At 43.0% G+C, this 17,999-nt stretch overlaps 1 protein-coding gene and 1 non-coding gene across 11 annotated transcripts in view; one reads left to right on the top strand and one right to left on the bottom strand.

Moving 5' to 3' along the window:
• arid4a (AT-rich interactive domain 4A) overlaps window positions 1–17,999 on the top strand; it is a 187,505-nt gene that overhangs the window by 56,288 nt on the left and 113,218 nt on the right. For all 10 annotated transcript variants that reach the window (XM_072489314.1, XM_072489269.1, XM_072489277.1 and 7 more), the window contains 5 exons: window positions 4,391–4,470; window positions 4,548–4,645; window positions 8,850–8,985; window positions 10,252–10,331; window positions 12,236–12,312. In XM_072489314.1, the coding sequence (XP_072345415.1) occupies window positions 4,391–4,470; window positions 4,548–4,645; window positions 8,850–8,985; window positions 10,252–10,331; window positions 12,236–12,312 (471 nt within the window). The remainder of the gene's footprint in view (window positions 1–4,390; window positions 4,471–4,547; window positions 4,646–8,849; window positions 8,986–10,251; window positions 10,332–12,235; window positions 12,313–17,999) is intronic.
• LOC140408128 (U6 spliceosomal RNA) lies at window positions 17,504–17,610 on the bottom strand. The gene has a single exon (XR_011940045.1). It is a non-coding gene; the product is annotated as a U6 spliceosomal RNA (small nuclear RNA).

Genomic DNA, 17,999 nt, shown 5'->3' with positions numbered 1-17,999 from the left:
CACAACTCCACCGACTTTAGTGTCAGCTGCAAATTTACTCACCCATCCTTCTACGCCCTCCAGGTCATTTATAAAAATGACAAACAGCAGTGGTCCCAAAACAGATCCTTGTGGTACACCACTAGTAACTGGACTCCAGTCTGAACATTTCCCATCAACCACCACCCTTTATCTTCTTCCAGCTAGCCAATTTCTGATCCAAACTGCTAAATCACCCTGAATCCCATGCCTCCGTATTTTCTGCAGTAGCCTACCGTGGGGAACCTTATCAAACGCTTTACTGAAATCCATATACACCACATCAACTGCTTTACCCTCATCCACCTGTTTGGTCACCTTCTCAAAGAACTCAATAAGGTTTGTGAGGCACGACCTCCCCTTCACAAAACCATGGTGACTATCCCTAATCAAATTATTCCTTTCCAGATGATTATACATCCTATCTCTTATGAACATTTCCAAGATTTTGCCCACAACAGAAGTAAGGCTCACTGGTCTATAGTTACCAGGCTTGTCTCTACTCCCCTTCTTGAACAAGGGGACAACATTTGCTATCCTCCAGTCTTCTGGCACTGTTCCTGTAGACAAAGATGACTTAAAGATCAAAGCCAAAGGCTCAGCAATCTCCTCCCTAGCTTCCCAGAGAATCCTAGGATAAATCCCATCCGGCCCAGGGGACCTATCTATTTTCACACTTTCCAGAATTGCTAACACCTCCTCCTTATGAACCTCAAGCCCTTCTAGTCTAGTAGCCTGAATCTCCGTATTCTCCTAGACAACATTGTCTTTTTCCTGTGTGAATACTGATGAAAAATATTCATTTAGCACTCTCCTATCTCCTCGGACTCCACGCACAACTTCCCACTACTGTCCTTGACTGGCCCTACTCTTACCCTAGTCATTCTTTTATTCCTGACATATCTATAGAAAGCTTTAGGGTTATCCTTGATCCTACCTGCCAAAGACTTCTCATGTCCCCTCCTGGCTCTTCTTAGCTCCCTCTTTAGGTCCTTCCTAGCTAGCTTGTAACTCTCGAGCGCCCTTCATGTCTCATCTTTACATAAGCCTCCTTCTTCCTCTTGACAAGTGTTTTGACTGCTTTAGCAAACCACGGTTCCCTCGCTCGACCACTTCATCCCTGCCTGACAGGCACATACTTATCAAGGACACGCAGTAGCTGTTCCTTGAACAAGCTCCACATTTCCATTGTGCCCATCCCCTGCAGTTTTACTCTCCATCCGATGCATCCTAAGTCTTGCCTCATCGCATCATAATTGCCTTTTCCCCAGATATAACTCTTGCCCTGCGATATATACCAATCCCTTTCCATCACTAAAGTAAACGTAATGGAATTGTGGTCACTATCACCAAAGTGTTCACCCTACCTCCAAATCTAACACCTGTCCTGGTTCATTACCCAGTACCAAATCCAATATGGCCTCGCCTCTCGTTGGCCTATCTGCATACTGTGTCAGGAAACCCTCCTGCACACATTGGACAAAAACGAACCCATCTAAAGTACTCGAACTATAGCGTTTCCAGTCAACATTTGGAAAGTTAAAGTCCCCCATAACAACTACCCTGTTGCTTTCGTTCCTATCCAGAATCATCTTTGCATTCCTTTCCTCAACATCTCTGGAACTTTTCGGAGGCCTATAGAAAACCCCTCACAGGGTGACCTCCTTTCCTGTTTCTAACCTCAGCCCATACTACCTCAGTAGACGAGTCCTCATCAAACGTCCTTTCTGCCACCGTAATACTGTCCTTGACTAACAATGCCACCCCTCCCCCTCTTTTACCACCTTCCCTGAGCTTACTGAAATATCTAAACCCCGGCACCTACAATAACCATTCCTGTCCCTGCTCTATCCATGTCTCCAAAATGGCCACAACATCGAAGTCCCAGGTACCAACCCATGCCGCAAGTTCACTCACCTTATTCCGGATGCTCCTGGCATTGAAGAAGACACACTTTAAACTACCTTCCTGCCTGCCGGTACACTCCTGCAACTTTGAAACCTTACTCATGACCTCACTACTCTCAACCTCCTGTATTCATACAGCTTTTAAAATAAAACTGAGCATATATTTTCAAATAGTAAAATTTAGACCGGGACGGGTAGAGGCAAGTGGAGTCGGACTAAATTAATAACTGCTTCAGAGAACTGACTCCAGGAGGAAGAACCCGAATGACCACCTTCTATGCTGTAAAATCTGATGAGCAGTGGCTTCCTGACCATGGGTTTGAGAGTTTTCTCATGATACCTGCCCAGAAATTAAAACTGTATATTGATTTTTCAAATAAAAACAGAACGTTTTGGAAATACACAGCAGCTCAGTTGGCAACTGTAAAAAGAAAAGATAGATTATGATGTTATGGATATGTATCCGCATTCCAAACTAGAACTATCTTTACCTGAACACATTGGAAAAAACATAAAAATAAATGAAAAGTAATGTGGATGCTGGATATTTGAAATAAGAACAGAAAAGCTCTGAAGAGTCATGGATTCAAAAGATGCTACCAGAACTGCTGAATTCATCCAGCATTTTCTGATATACTGGATAAAATATGGTTTTATTTTCTCATTTTAGATGCAGACTGGCCTGCTATTTATTCTCATCTTGGTTTTTTTCAAATTTCTTTCATTTTACTTTTTTCAATTTTGAAAACTGACAATTCAACAAGTATGAAATTAATGTTAGTGATTGAAGGTATCTTAATTTGGTCCTCTGCTTTCAGTAGGCAACCCATGTATTAGCAGTGCAAGAGCATGAGATACACCTGTTGGGGCCCCTTCCCCATGAAAGCTGGCCACCTTCTGATAGCTTAAACTACTTCATGGCTATCTTTAAATTATATTAGTCTGCATTTTTCTTCAAATACTTTGCACTGATTCAACTACTGTAAGGTTTCCTGTTGGCAAGCCCTTGCAAACGAAAAGCTGAAGCCTTCCTTTACAGCAAGCTCAGGGTTGAACAGAAAACTTCCAATATCTTCAACTTTGAAAAGGATTAGAACTTTACTTAAGCTACAAATTGTTAAATACATTTTTAAACTGGTAAGTGATTAAGTAAACCGTATAGATGATGCATTCTAGACTTGGAGCAGTTACAGATTTAATTATTCATCATTGGTAAATGGAAAAATAACAGTTGTGTTTGCTTTGCTCAATTTCAAAATAAGCTGGACCTAGCTCAAGGTCTCTGACTAAACCTTATTGATAGTTTGTTGCTGATCTGCCCTGGAGGCTTTCCAGTTTTCTGATTTCGCTTTAAAAATTTTCAATGACTGACTCAATTACAACAAAACAGGTTGAGAAAAAGATTCAAAATTTGTCCAGGATAAAGGAACAAAAATTGGGTAACTGTAAACTGTGTAACTCGTTAACACGAATTGTTTGAAGCAAATAGAGTAGTATAGATACATTTAAGGGGAAGCTAGTCAATCATATGAAGGAGAAGAGAATAGAGGATTGCAAAGATAGATTTGGATAATGATGAATGGGATGAGACTTGTGGAAGTGCCGGCATAAACTAGTTTTGCTGAATAGCTGGTTTTGTGCCGTATCTCCAATGTAATCCTATGTAAATCTCAAAACAAAGTTGCCAACCAAATCTAAATTTAAATAAAGAACATCGGCACGGTGGACAGTGGTTAGCACTGCTGCCTCACAGCTCCAGGGTCCCAGGTTCAATTCCGGCCTTGGGTTACTGTCTGTATGGAGTTTGCACTTTCTCCCCTTGTCTGCGTGGGTTTCCTTCGGTTTCTCCCACTGTCCAAAGGAGTGCAGGTTAGGTGGATTGGCCATGCTAAATTGCCCTTGGTGTCCAAAAGGTTAAATGGGGTTACATGGATAGGGTGGAGGTGTAGGCTTAAGTAGGGTGCTCGTTCCAAGAGCCGGTACAGACTCGATGGGCCTCCTTCTGCACTGTAATTGCACTGTAAATTCTATGACCTGTTGCTTATATTTAAATAGGGGCTTCTCTCAGATGCATATTGCATACATAATAGAAGTAAAAAAACTGTAGATTGTGTTTTTATTCCAGATATTATAGTTGTTCCAGGTCCATTTTGCTTTGAAACAAGCTAGGCTATTCTCGGAGTGTGTATGTATGTACTGTCATCAGAACAAAGGTGCCAATAACATTCTTCATTTTTGTCAATCATACCAACGAGTAAAGCAGTTTTACACATTGAGGCATGATGGAACTTCATTGCTGTCACAAATAACAACTGTGGTATTTTCCCAAAATTTTGTTTTACATTGTATTCGACTGACTTATGGCTGGAATTCCTAAATCTATCTGGTTACCAGTTTATGCCATTATGCAAGATATAATTTTGCTGCGTGATTTCTGTTTGTAATTTGGCTTTTTTTTTGTGTAGTGTTTGATGATGGGGATGAGAGGACCCTGAGGCGTACATCTCTATGCCTGAAGGGAGAGAGACATTTTGCAGAGAGTGAGGTGAGCAATTGTTGTCCAGATACTGTCATAAGGTAATCTTTATAATACAGAATCATAACTTGAATGCTTGCTTTCAGACCCTTGATCAGTTGCCACTGACAAACCCGGAACACTTTGGCACACCAGTCATTGGGAAGAAAACAAACCGAGGAAGGAGACTGTCCTCTGCTCCCGCGTAAGTATCCTTTTTGCCAATGTGTACATTTTGTTTCGTAACACAACATAACATTGATTTTTGTGGGCTATTTTCGGTTAAAAGTGCCTAAATCTAAATTCTCAGGAGGAGAGCCACCTTTCATGTGTCTGCTCAGCACATCTCCATCACCGGAAATCTATCTATTTCCTTCCTAAATATATTCAGTGACTTGGCCTCCACAGCCTTCTGTGTGGAGAATTCCACAGGTTCACCACCCTCTAAATGAAGAAAACTCTCCTCATCTTAGTGCTAAATGACCTACCCTGTATTTTGCGACTATAAACCCTTGTTCTAGACCATCCCCCACTTAGCCAGAGGCAACAAATCCCTGCATCCAATCTGTCAGTCTTGTCAGAATTTATATGTTTCACTGTGAACCCCTCTCCTTCTTATGAATTCCAGTGAATACAGTCAACTCTCATACGACAATCCTACCATCCCAGGATTCTGTCTGGTGAACCTTCGCTGCACACAGACTATGGCAAGTATAGCCTTTCTTAGATAAGGAGACCAAAACAGCGTACACTACTCCAGCTGTGGTCTCACCAAGTTCAAGGCCCAAACTCTGTGTTCCTCACTCCTTTCCTTTCACCTCTCAATTTTCAGGTTCAGTTGTGTAACTTTCACTCTCTGGAATACAGCTGTAAACTCTCCAACATTTCCCCTCTCTCCCTTTAAGAGCCTCCATAAAATCTTATTTCTTTGACCACATCTTTTGGGGTTGTCTTGGCATCCTTGTGCCTTCTGATGCTTTTTTGTTTGTTTGGAGTCTTATTCTCATTGTCAAAATCCTTTCTACCTCTCAACACTTGGCACAGAATACATTCATAGTATTACATAGATAATAAAACCACAAGATTTAGGAGCAGAATTAGGCCACTCGGCCCATCGAGTCTGCTCCGCCACTCAATTATGGCTGATATTTTTCTGATCCCCCTTCTCCCCATAACCCCTGATCCCCTTATTAATCAAGAACCTATCCATCTCTGTCTTAAAGACACTCAGTGATTTGGTCTCCACAGCCTTCTTCGGCAAAGAGTTCCAGAGATTCACCACCCTCTGGCTGAAGAAATTCCTCCTCATCTCTGTTTTAAAGGATCGCCCCTTTAGTCCGAGATTGTGCCCTCTGGTTCTAGTTTTTCATACTAGTGGAAACATCTTCTCCACGTCCACTCTATCCCAGGCTTCGCAGTATCCTGTAAGTTTCAATAAGAACTTCATCCTTCGAAAGTCTGAGAACAGACCCAAAGTCCTCAACCGTTCCTCATACGACAAGCTCTTCATTCCAGTGATCATTCTTGTGAATCTTCTCTGGACCCTTTCCAAAGCCAGTACATCTTTCCTTGGATATGGGACCCAAAACTGCTCACAATACTCCAAATGAGGTCTGACCACACCTTATACAGCCTCAGAAGTACATCCCTGCTCTTGTATTCTAGCCCTCTCGACATGAATGCTAACATTGCATTTGCCTTCCTAAATGCCGACTGAACCTGCACGTTAACCTTAAGAGAATCGTGAACAAGGACTCCCAAGTCCCTTTGTGCTTCTGATTTCCTAAGCATTTCCCATTTATAAAATAGTCTATGACTCCATTCCTCCTTCCAAAGTGCATAACCTCACACTTTTTCACATTGTATTCCACTTCTTTGCACACTGCCATTTCTTTGCCCACTCTCCTAGCCTGTCCAAATCCTTCTGCAGCCCCCTGCTTCCTCAATACCACCTGTTCCTCTGCATATCTTTGTATCATCTGCAAACCTAGCAACAGTGCCTTTAGTTCCTTCTTCCAGATCATTAATGTATATTGTGAAAAGTTGTGGTCCCAGCACCGACCCCTGAGGCACACCACTAGTCACCGGCTGCCATCCTGAAAAATACCCCATTATCCCCACTCTCTACCTTGTGCCTGTCAGCCAATCCTCTATCCTTAACACCATGGGCTCTTATTTTTTTAATGGAAATGTTTTTATTGGCGTTTTTCAATTTTACAGAGTGGAACTTTTGTGTCTGATATTTACAATTTATACAGTTTTTTTTTTATTTACATACATCTATATATCTTTCTTGGTGTATCCCTCTCTTCCACCCTGGGTGTTTTATCTCTGAACTACTGTTTCCCCACCCTTCTGCGTTCTTTGTTGCAGGCCTTGTGGGTTGGGCATTGGGGTGGCTTCCTGCCCCCTCTCCTCTCCCTTCCCCACCTCCATGCTTCTCCCTGTGGCTCCCCTGGGTTTCTTCCTCATTTCCTCCCCCGTTTATACCTCCTAGTGTTGTGTGTTCTTGTCTGCTCTCCCCCATCTCTTCCTCTTTCTCTAGTCTCTGTTGGCCTCGAACAGGTCCTGGAACTGGCCGACAAATGCCCCATGTTTTAAGGACGCCTTCCTCCGACCCTCGGGTGGTGTACTTGATCTTCTCCAGGTGGAGAAATTCCACCAGATCTGCCAGCCAGTTTGCAGCTGTGAGTGGTGCTGCTGATCGGCAGCCGAGCAAGATTCTCCGGCGTGCGATTAGGGAAGCGAAAGCAAGGGCGTTAGCCTCCTTCCCCATGTGGATCTGGCTGCTCCGATACCCCGAAGACTGCCGCTCTCAGGCAGTGCTCCATCCTTGCCCCAGAACCTTGGGCATTGCCTCGGAAAAGGCTGTCCAGAACCCTACAAGTCTGGGGAAAGCCCAGAACATGTGGGTGTGATTGGCCGGCCTCCCTGGCACCGTTCACATTTATTTTCCACCTCTGGTAAGAACCTGCTCATTCGGGTTCTGGTTAGGTGCACTCTGTGCACCACTTTAAACTGCATGAGGCTCAGCCTTGTGCAGAAGGAGGTGGTGTTGGCCCTGCTCAGTACTTCGCTCCAGAGTCCCCAACCTACTTCCATCCCCAGTTCGTCCTCCCATTTTCGTCTGGCTTCGTCCAGTGGTAGTCTTGCTCTGTCCAGTAACTGTCCTTGGATGTTCCCGCATTTCCCCCCTTCCTTACTGTCCGTATTTATCAGTTCCTCTAATAGTGTGTCTCTCTTGAGGCCCTGGGGTATCTGACCGTCTCCTTGCGGAGAAAGTGCTCGACTTGGAGGTGCCTGAGTTCCTGTCCTGTCGGTAGTTCCAGGTGTACCGAAAAACTAGGGGATAGCACAAAACAAAGAACAAAGAAACGTACAGCACCGGAACAGGCCCTTCGGCCCTCCAAGCCCGTGCCGACCATGCTGCCCGTCTAAACTAAAATCTTCTACACTTTCTGGGTCTGTATCCGTCTATTCTCATCCTATTCATGTATTTGTCCAGATGCCCCTTCAATTTCACTATCGTCCCTGCTTCCACCACCTCCTCCGGCAGTGAGTTCCAGGCACCCACTACCCTCTGTGTAAAAAAAACTTGCCTCGTACATCTACTCTAAACCTTGCCCCTCGCACTTTAAACCTATGCCCCTAGTAATTGATCCCTCTACCCTAGGGAAAAGCCTCTGAGTATCCACTCTGTCTATGCCCCTCATAATTTTGTAGACCTCTAGCAGGTCGCCCCTCAACCTCTGTCGTTCCTTGAGAACAAACTGATTTTATTCAACCGCTCCTCATAGCTAATGCCCTCCATACCAGGTAACATTCTGGTAAATCTCTTCTGCACCCTCTCTGAAGCCTCCACATCCTTCTGGAAGTGTGCCGACCAGAATTGAACACTATACTCCAAGTGTGGCCAACTCAGGTTCTATACAGCTGCAACATGACTTGCCAGTTTTTATACTCAATGCCCCGGTCAATGAAGGGAAGCATGCCGTATGCCTTCTTCACTGCCTTCTCCGCCTGTGTTGCCCCTTTCAATGACCTGTGGACCTGTACACCTAGATCTCTCTGACTTTCAATACTCTTGAGGGTACTACCATTCACTGTATATTCCCTACCTGCATTAGACATTCCAAAATGCATTACCTCCCATTTGTCCGGATTAAACTCCATCTGCCATCTCTCCGCCCAAGTCTCCAAACAATCTAAATCCTGCTGTTTCCTCTGACGGTCCTCATCGCTATCCGCAATTCCACCAACCTTTGTGTCGTCTGCAAACTTACTAATCAGACCAGTTACATTTTCCTCCAAATCATTTATATAGACTACGAACAGCAAAGGTCCCAGCACTGATCCCTGCAGAACACCACTAGTCACAGTTTGAAAAGTATGTATATTTTATTTTGCAGACCTGAGGATGAAAGGGAAGAGGAACCAAGTGAAGATGAGGATGATGACAAGCGACGCCTTAATGATGAACTTTTGGGCAAAGTAGTTTATGTAGATTGTAATGCAGAGAAGAGAAAAGGCTGGTATCCAGCTTTGGTAAGTGAGATAATGATATCACTACAGATTTACCTTTCAAGCTCTTGACTTAAGATATGTAATTGGATCATTATCACTTAATTTTAAACATTTGTTTTGCTCTTTACCAAGATGCTGTGTTTTGGAGTGATTGACAAATGCAGTTTGTTGACTGAAATAACATGTCTACTTTACATTGACTGATTTAGAAATGAATACAAATAATGCACTGTAAGGGTATTCAGTTTATTGCTGAGAAATTAGATGCAGAACCACTTTTGTAAAGAGTGCATCTTAATATCAAACATGTACACAATCTGATGGGAATGAATTTGAACCACATTCCTAATTTGCAGTGAAACATGGTGCAGCATGAAAGGTAACACGCCAGATAATTCTAAGACTTTGTTCTGGCCTTTTCTGAACTTGATGTACTTGGGTTGCAATTGGCTTGCTGGGGTTGACCTTCATTCCCCTTGGCTGGAAAAGGAGCAAATCAGCTCATGTTGGAAGTACAATCTAGTGAACCACTACTAGTAAACTGATGAGAAAAAACAGGCTGTGCTGTGAAAACCTTTCAGAGTCAACTGGCTTGCAATATTTTCTGTTTAGGCATGTATATCAAGACGCTTGGAAAGGGGAGAGGTGTCTGATTGATGTACTTCCTATTTGCTGTTTCTCATGAAGCTTTAAATAATAATCTTTATTGTCACAAATAGGCTTACAGTAACACTGCAATGAAGTTACTGTGAAAAGCCCCATGTCACCACATTCCGGCACCTGTTTGGGTACACTGAGGGAGAATTCAGAATGTCCAAATTACCTAACAGCACGTCTTTCGGGACTTGTGGGAGGAAACCGAAGCACCCGGAGGAAACCCACGCAGACCCAGGGGGAATGTGCAGACTCCACATAGACAGAGACCAAAGCTGGGAATCGAACCTGGGACCCTGGAGCTGTGAAGCAACAGTGCTATCCACTGTGCTACCATGCACCCACAAGAAAAGTTTCTGAAAATTATATATATATAAATATATATATGTGCATTTAATATTGTGCATTTAACTTTTATGACAAACAGCTCCTCCATCTTTATTTGTTCAATCAATTGAAATTGATAAGAGAGAGTTTTTAATTACACAATCTTTTTTCCCCTTCTTGTTATCTGCTGGCACCGTGAACTGCTTTAATTACTTTTGCTAGAAAACATCCCTGTGTGGGTCTACATTTATTTTAGGCTTACCTAGTAACCGATTTTTAAAAAAGTACTTACCCTTTTCATTTCAGGTGCTCTCTCCAAGTTGCAGTGATGAAATCACTGTCAAAAAGGACCAATGCTTAGTGCGATCCTTTGCAGACTCCAAATTGTAAGTGTAAATATGAAACATATGGATGCAAAATAAGCTGTTTAGCTTGCAAGTTGTTTGAGTATGCAAATCTGTCACCATCCCCCAAAGAAGTTGCACTGGTTGTAGATGATGTCTCGCATTGACTTATTAAATCATTTTGAACGTTAAACTTCATTGTAAAGTGCAACTGTAATTTGGTTTCATTCCCTGTTACAGATGATTCAGAAGTGACACTATCCGCAAATAAAGTGGTTGGCAGGCTTCATGCATACACATGTAGTTCACTAGAACTGCCTTTGAGACTATTTGCAAACGGACCTAGGAGTACAGGTCCACAGGTCATTGAAAGGGGCAACACAGGTGGAGAAGGTAGTCAAGAAGGCATACGGCATGCTTGCCTTCATTGGCCGGGGCATTGAGTATAAGAATTGGCAAGTCATGTTGCAGCTATATAGAACCTTAGTTAGGCCACACTTGGAGTATAGTGTTCAATTCTGGTCGCCACACTACCAGAAGGATGTGGAGGCTTTAGAGAGGGTGCAGAAGAGATTTACCAGAATGTTGCCTGGTACGGAGGGCATAAGCTATGAGGAGCGATTGAATAAACTCGGTTTGTTCTCACTGGAACGAAGGAGGTTGAGGGGCGACCTGATAGAGGTATACAAAATTATGAGGGGCATAGACAGAGTGGATAGTCAGAGGCTTTTCCCCAGGGTAGAGGGGTCAATTACTAGGGGGCATAGGTTTAAGGTGAGAGGGGCAAGGTTTAGAGTAGATGTACGAGGCAAGTATTTTACGCAGAGGGTAGTGGGTACCTGGAACTCGCTACCGGAGGAGGTAGTGGAAGCAGGGACGATAGGGACATTTAAGGGGCATCTTGACAAATATATGAATAGGATGGGAATAGAAGGATACGGACCCAGGAAGTGTAGAAGATTGTAGTTTAGTCGGGCAGTATGGTCGGCACGGGCTTGGAGGGCCGAAGGGCCTGTTCCTGTGCTGTACATTTCTTTGTTCTTTGTTCTTTGTATATTTTTCCTTGATCTTTAAAATAAGAAACAATATGGTTAGGATAAAATATGATAAAATTCTTTAATGACTAAGTATTTGACTATAACAACTTTTAAATTCTATTCCAAAACCTTTCCTGATGTTTACATAAATGCTATTATTCCAGTGCTTCCTGTGACATTCTCCCAATCTGTTGTAACTTCAGAAGAAACCCCAGAGGAATCGTATAAATTACCACGCTGCACCATGTTAAGCTTTAGTGACCCAAATGGTCTTTTGGTGTCCCTGTCTTGTCTTCCACTCTTGTAAAGTGATTATTGTTGCTCTCATTTGTAAATTGTTCGTTTAAAATAATCTCGATTTGGCGACCAGTTTTTTCAGGCAATCCCAAATGCTAAAATCAGGACAATCATTCTCATTGTCATGGTACATTGTTTGGTTGGTAGTTTAAATACTTAATTTTAACCAGGACTGCATAATCAAGTTTTTAATGACCAAATGAAATGCAATTTTTTAATGCATCATTTTAAATCCATTGTTAATAATGGTTATTAGACTTATGGATATAAATAAAAAGGCCTTAAAGAATCATTGTGTGACAATCTGCTCAGAGCGCAGCTACTGATGCAACAATGTCAAGAAGGACTTGAGCAGGGTGTAATAAGTGTTATCTCCTCCTGTTGTCTGCCTTTGAAGCTCAGTTTTCAAGTATATTGAGATAATTAGGTGTGAAGTAACAAAGGTGGTGCATGGATGGGGACAGTTTATTGAAAATGTTTATTAATTTGTTTTTTACTACTTGCAGCAGTTAGTACGAGAGCTGTGAAATCTAATAGGATCAGTTTCATGTGGCAAATCCAGTGCTCTTTACTTTAATCTGAACATTGGTATCTTTCTTTTTAAAATAATAGCTATCCTATAGCAAGAAAAGATATCCGAGAGCTCGACTGGGATAAAGTTTCAAAACCAGACCCGGTTGTTAAACAAGGTAAGGAAAGGAAATTCAGGTGGCGTGAATTGCAAATCTTTCCCCTAACATCCAGTGCTGAGTTGTGATCAACATGCATGAATCGTAGCACTTATGAAGGTCCTTGCCTTGTTCCCTGCTTTTAGACAATTAAATCTGAATAGCAGAGTGAGAGCTACAGATTGTGAAACACAACTGGTTTGCTGGACTGTCCATGCAGGAGGTTAATTTTGTTCCATGGGGGAATGTATTACCATTTTAAAAAAATGCAAACATAATTCCTAAAGTTAGAATAATCATTCTCTTCATAGATCATAGAATTTACAGTGCAGAAGGAGGCCATTCGGCCCATCGAGTCTGCACTGACCCTTGGAAAGGGCATTCTACCCAAGCCCACAAATCCACCCTGTCCCCATAACCTCATCCAACCTTTTTGGACACTAAGGGTAATTTAGCAAGGCCACTCCACCTAACCTGCACATCTTTGGACTGTGGGAGGAAACACATCTTTGGACTGTGGGAGGAAACCGGAGCACCCGGAGGAAACCACACACACGGGCAGAACGTGCAGACTCCGCACAGGCAGTGACCCAAGCCGGGAATCGAACCTGGGACCCTGGAGTTGTGAAACAACTGTGCTAACCACTATGCTACCGTGCTGCCCACATGATGCTGCCATCATGGCACACTGTTGGCAGTTTAAATACATAATTTTAACCAGGACGTCATTAACAAGTTTTAACTGACCAAACTAAATGCAGTTTTCAAATTAAATGCAGTTTTCAAATGCACATTCATAAGATGTTTATTTTTATCAGGAGTGTTTAGTTTTACCATTTTTAAAGCTTGTTACAGTGCTACTTGCATTTATTCCAACTATATTATCTTGTGATGTTGATTTGAGATGATGGCAGGAGTGAATGGCCCAAAGAATTATCAGGCTGCTTTTTGATTTCTGGGGTTTGGATCTAAATCTGTTCCATGCCTGTGGCATGCAAATCAGAACTCTAATGGTTGATAATTCAGAAGGTACTAATTGAAATAAGTTGGGCAGTTTTAATACATTAGACAGCAAATTAAAGTCGCACCATTTAGCTTCACTCAGAGGCTACAAGCATAGATATAATGTGTAAAATTGATATTATTTTCACGGGAAGATTTTCTCAGTTTTTAAAAGAAAGAGTAGGTAGAATTTTCAACTATCTTTGATTTGTGCAACACCTAATGCTGCCACTAGCCATTTCCTTTTTCCAGTGATGACACTCTAGCTTGGGAATAAAATTGCACAAAAAAAGCATCACGTTATTCCATGCGTGACACAATTTTATTTTGGGCAGCTAGAAAGGTGTAGCTACGAGGAGAGATTAGATAGGTTGGGGTTATTTTCCTTGCAACAAAGGAGGCTGAGGGGTGACTTAATTGAGGTGTACAAAATTGTGACGGGAAGAGATGGGGAACGGGATAAAATTGTTTCCCTTGGTGGAGAATTCTAGAACCAGGGGACTTTATAAGGTATAGAGGGGACATGAGGAAGAACTTTCTTACGCAGAGGGTAAGTGGGTGTCTGGAATTCACTGCCCGAGTTGGTGGTGGAGGCAGAGATCCTAAATTCTTTTAAAAGGTACCTGGATCTACACATTAAGTGCTCTAAGCTACAGGGCTATGGACGGATGCAGTTAGGTGGGATTAGAAAAGGCACCTGGGTGTCCTTGGGCTGGCACAGTCAAGGTGTGCCGAATGGCCTCCTTCTATGCTGCAACTTTTCTGAGTTGTAAGAATCACAGCTGTCAATTTCTCCGTTACTCTTTAATGCTGTCTTCAAGAGAGCACAGTAAGAAGTCTTACAACACCAGGTTAAAATCCAATAGGTTTGTTTTGAATCACTAGCTTTCGGAGCACAGCTCCTTCCTCAGGTGAATGAAGAGGTGGGTTCCAGAAACATATTTCTTGACAAAGTCAAAGATGCAAGACGATACTTTGAATGCGAGTCTTTACAGGTCCAGACAGAGCAACTGGAGAGAGGGATAATCACAATTTAAAGAGGGGTGAATTGTCTCAAACCAGGATAGTTGGTAGGATTTCGCAAGCCCAGACCAGATGGTGGGGGGTGAATGTAATGCGACACGAATCCAAGGTCCCGGTTGAGGACGTACTCATGTGTGCAGAACTTGGCTGTTAAGTTTCTGCTCAACGATTCTGCGTTGTCGCGAGTCCTGAAGGCCGCCTTGGAGGACGCTTACCTGAAGATCAGAGGCCGAAGGCCTTTGACTGCTGAAGCGATCCCCGACTGGGAGGGAACATTCCTGCCTGGCAATTGTCACGCCATGTCCGTTCATCCGTTGTTGCAGCGTCTGCATGGTCTCGCCAATGAACCACGCTTCGGAGCATCCTTTCCTGCAGAGTATGAGGTAGACAACGTTGGCCGAGTCGCACGAGTATGTACCACGTACCTGGTGGGTGGTGTTCTCGCGTGTAATGGTGGTACCCATGTCGATGATCTGGCACATCTTGCAGAGATTGCCATGGCAGGGTTGTGTGGTGTTGTGATCGCTGTTCTGAAGGCTGGGTAGTTTGCTGCAAACAATGGTCTGTTTGAGGTTGTGCAGTTGTTTGAAGGCAAGTAGTGGGGGTGTGGGGATGACCTTGGCAAGATGTTAGTCTTCATTAATGATGTGTTGAAGGCTGCAAAGAGGATGTCGTAATTTCTCCCCTCCAGGGAAGTACTAGACGACATTTAAGAGAGCATTCAGCATTGTCCATCTTAACATACATGATAATAAAAAAACAAAATGTTGGCAATCTGAAGCAAAAACAATAATAATCCCTTATTGTCACAAGTAGACTTCAATGAAGTTACCCGAGAAAAGCCCCAAGTCACCACATTCCGGTGCCTGTTCGGGGAGGCCGGTACGGGAATTGAACCCACGCTGCTGGCCTTGTTCTGTATCACAAGCCAGCTGTTTAGCCCACTGTGCTAAACCAGCCCCAAAATGGTGGATATACTCAGCAGGTAAAGCAGCATTTGTGGAGAAGGAAACTGAGTTGATGTTTCAGGTCAATGGCCTTGCATAAAAACTTGGAAAGGTTAGAAATGTAATGTAATAGGTTTAAAGTGTGTGAAAAGGTGGATAAAGAACAAAAGAGAAGATTAGTGATACATCATTCTGTTGTTCACACCTCCTCAAGACATATATTTCTTGTCCTTTTGGCTCTGCACCATTGACTGTATTATCATTTAATCTCCTGTCTTCCAGCCTATCACTGACCTTCCCTTGTGTTCTATTTTTCACTTACTTAAAACCTACTGCATTTTTAACTTTTCCAAGTTCTTATGTAAGATCATTGACCTGAAACGTTAACTTTATTTCTTTCTCCACAGGTGCTTCCTGACCTATTGAGTATTCCCGCCATTTTATTTGTTTATTTAACATAGCTGCTCTTTAGTTTCATGTTTCTAAAATATTACAATTGGGGACAAGACCCCAACAGTAGCTAGGATCCTGGACAGAAACCCCAATATTTAATTTTAATTTTGTAAGACTGTGAGGGTATGCTGATGGTTAGATGAAGAAGTGTAGGAGGCAGCATGGTGGCGCAGTGGTTAGCACTGCTGCCTCATGGCGCCGAGGACCCGGGTTCGATCTCGGCCCTGGGTCACTCTCCGTGAGGAGTTTGCACATTCTTCCCATGACTAGGTGGATCTCAACCCTACAACCTAAAGATATGTAGGGTAGGTGGATTGGCCATGCTAAATTACCCCTTAATTGGGAAAAAAAAATGAATTGGGTACTTTAAATTATAAAAAAAAAGGAAAAAAGATGGAGGTGTAGACAAACATGGCACAGATTAGTTAAGCTGAATGACTGGTTTATGTGCTGTATATTGTATTCAATGCTGCATAAATTAATATGCATTAGCAAGTACATGCTCTTTATTAAACATTATTGTACTTTAGATTGATCCAAAATATTTAACTAATCAAGCAAATTTATATTTATTGATCAGGGTGGCACGGTAGCACAGTGGTTAGCACTGTTGCTTCACAGCGCCAAGGTCCCAGGTTCAATTCCTGGCTTGGGTCACTGTCTATGCGGAGTCTGCATGTTCTCCCCATGTCTGTTTGGGTTTCCTCCGGGTGCTCCGGTTTCCTCCCACAGTCCCTAGATGTGCAGGTTAGGTGGATTGACCATTCTACATTGCCCTTAATGTCCAAAATGGTTAGGTGGGGTTACTGGGTTACGGGGATAGGGTGGAGGCGTGGGCTTAAGGAGGGTGCTCTTTCCAAGGGCCGGCGCAGACTCGATGGGCCGAATGGCCTCCTGCGCTGTGAATTCTACGATTCTCTGATTTTATTTGTTGGTCTCCATTAAACAGCCACATCTTTTTGGCAATTCAGTGTCAGCGGTCACATTTGGAGAAGTTTTGTTGCTTTTTTAAAATATAAATTTATGGTACGCGATTATTTTTTGTTCCAATTAAGGGGCAATTTAGCGTGGCCAATCCACCTAACCTGCACATCTTTGGGTTGTGGTGGTGAAATCCATGCAGACATGGGATGAATGTGCAACCTCCACACGGACAATGACCCAGGGCCAGTGCTATCCACTGCGCTATATGCCCCCCCCCCCGTTTTGTTGCTTTTGTAAAGGTGCCTTCATTTCTGCAGGCATTGCTTTTAAAAAGTTCCAGTCCTGCTAAATCTATGGGTGTATGTTGCATTGGGTCCATGGCACTTCATATTTTCACTTCTTTAACCATGGTGCATCTGTGCTATGAACCTCTATCTCATTGTTACCAGTCCATTATCAACTAAGAAGCATCTAGTGAAACTGACCGTGCCCATGTTGCTTGCCTAACATTACAATTAAGGATTTTTTTTAAAGAATCATAGATTATCATAGAATTTACAGTGCAGAAGGAGGCCATTTGGCCCATCGAGTCTGCACCGGCTCTTGGAAAGAGCATCCTACCCCAGACCTCCACCCTATCCCCATAACCCAGTAACCCCACCCAACACTAAGGGCAATTTATCATGGCCAATCCACCTAACCTGCACATCTTTGGACTGTGGGAGGAAACCGGAGCACCCGGAGGAAACCCACGCACACACGGGGAGAAAGTGCAGACTCCGCACATACAGCGACCCAAGCCGGAATCGAACCTGGGACCCTGGAGCTGTGAAGCAATTGTGCTATCCACAATGCTACCTACCATGCTGCCCCCTAATTTCATGAATTTGCGTGTCATCCTTGCGTAGGGGCCATGCTAATCTTCTCTGTGTCGTTCCAATTTTAGTATATGTGCTGCCGAAGCGAGCCCACTTTTATTTTATTTATAAATTTAGAATAAATTTAAAGAATGAGCGAGGAGATACTGTTTCCACTGGCTAGGTGGATGGGTGACCAGAGAATACTGGTTCTTTTGCCAGTTATCTCAAATCTGAGGGAGATGAGAATATTTTTAATACATCATGTTATGATCTGAAATGCACTGTCTGGAAGGGCAGCAGAAGCAAATTCTGTAGTCAGCTTCAAAAGGAAATTTTTACATACTTGAAAAGTAAAAATTTGCAGCACGTGCGGGAAAAAGTTGGGCAGTGGAACTAATTGACTGGCTATTTCAAAGAGCTGGCATAGACCTGATGGTCCTTTCTGTGGTGTGAAGTTCTCGGATTCTATGTTCGTCAGATATCAACAAATTAATAAAAC

The sequence above is a fragment of the Scyliorhinus torazame genome, chromosome 2, assembly GCF_047496885.1.
Source record: "Scyliorhinus torazame isolate Kashiwa2021f chromosome 2, sScyTor2.1, whole genome shotgun sequence".
Classification (NCBI taxonomy): domain Eukaryota; kingdom Metazoa; phylum Chordata; class Chondrichthyes; order Carcharhiniformes; family Scyliorhinidae; genus Scyliorhinus; species Scyliorhinus torazame.
Note: the sequence above shows the minus strand (reverse complement) of the source record. Positions and strands in the feature narration are given on the sequence as shown.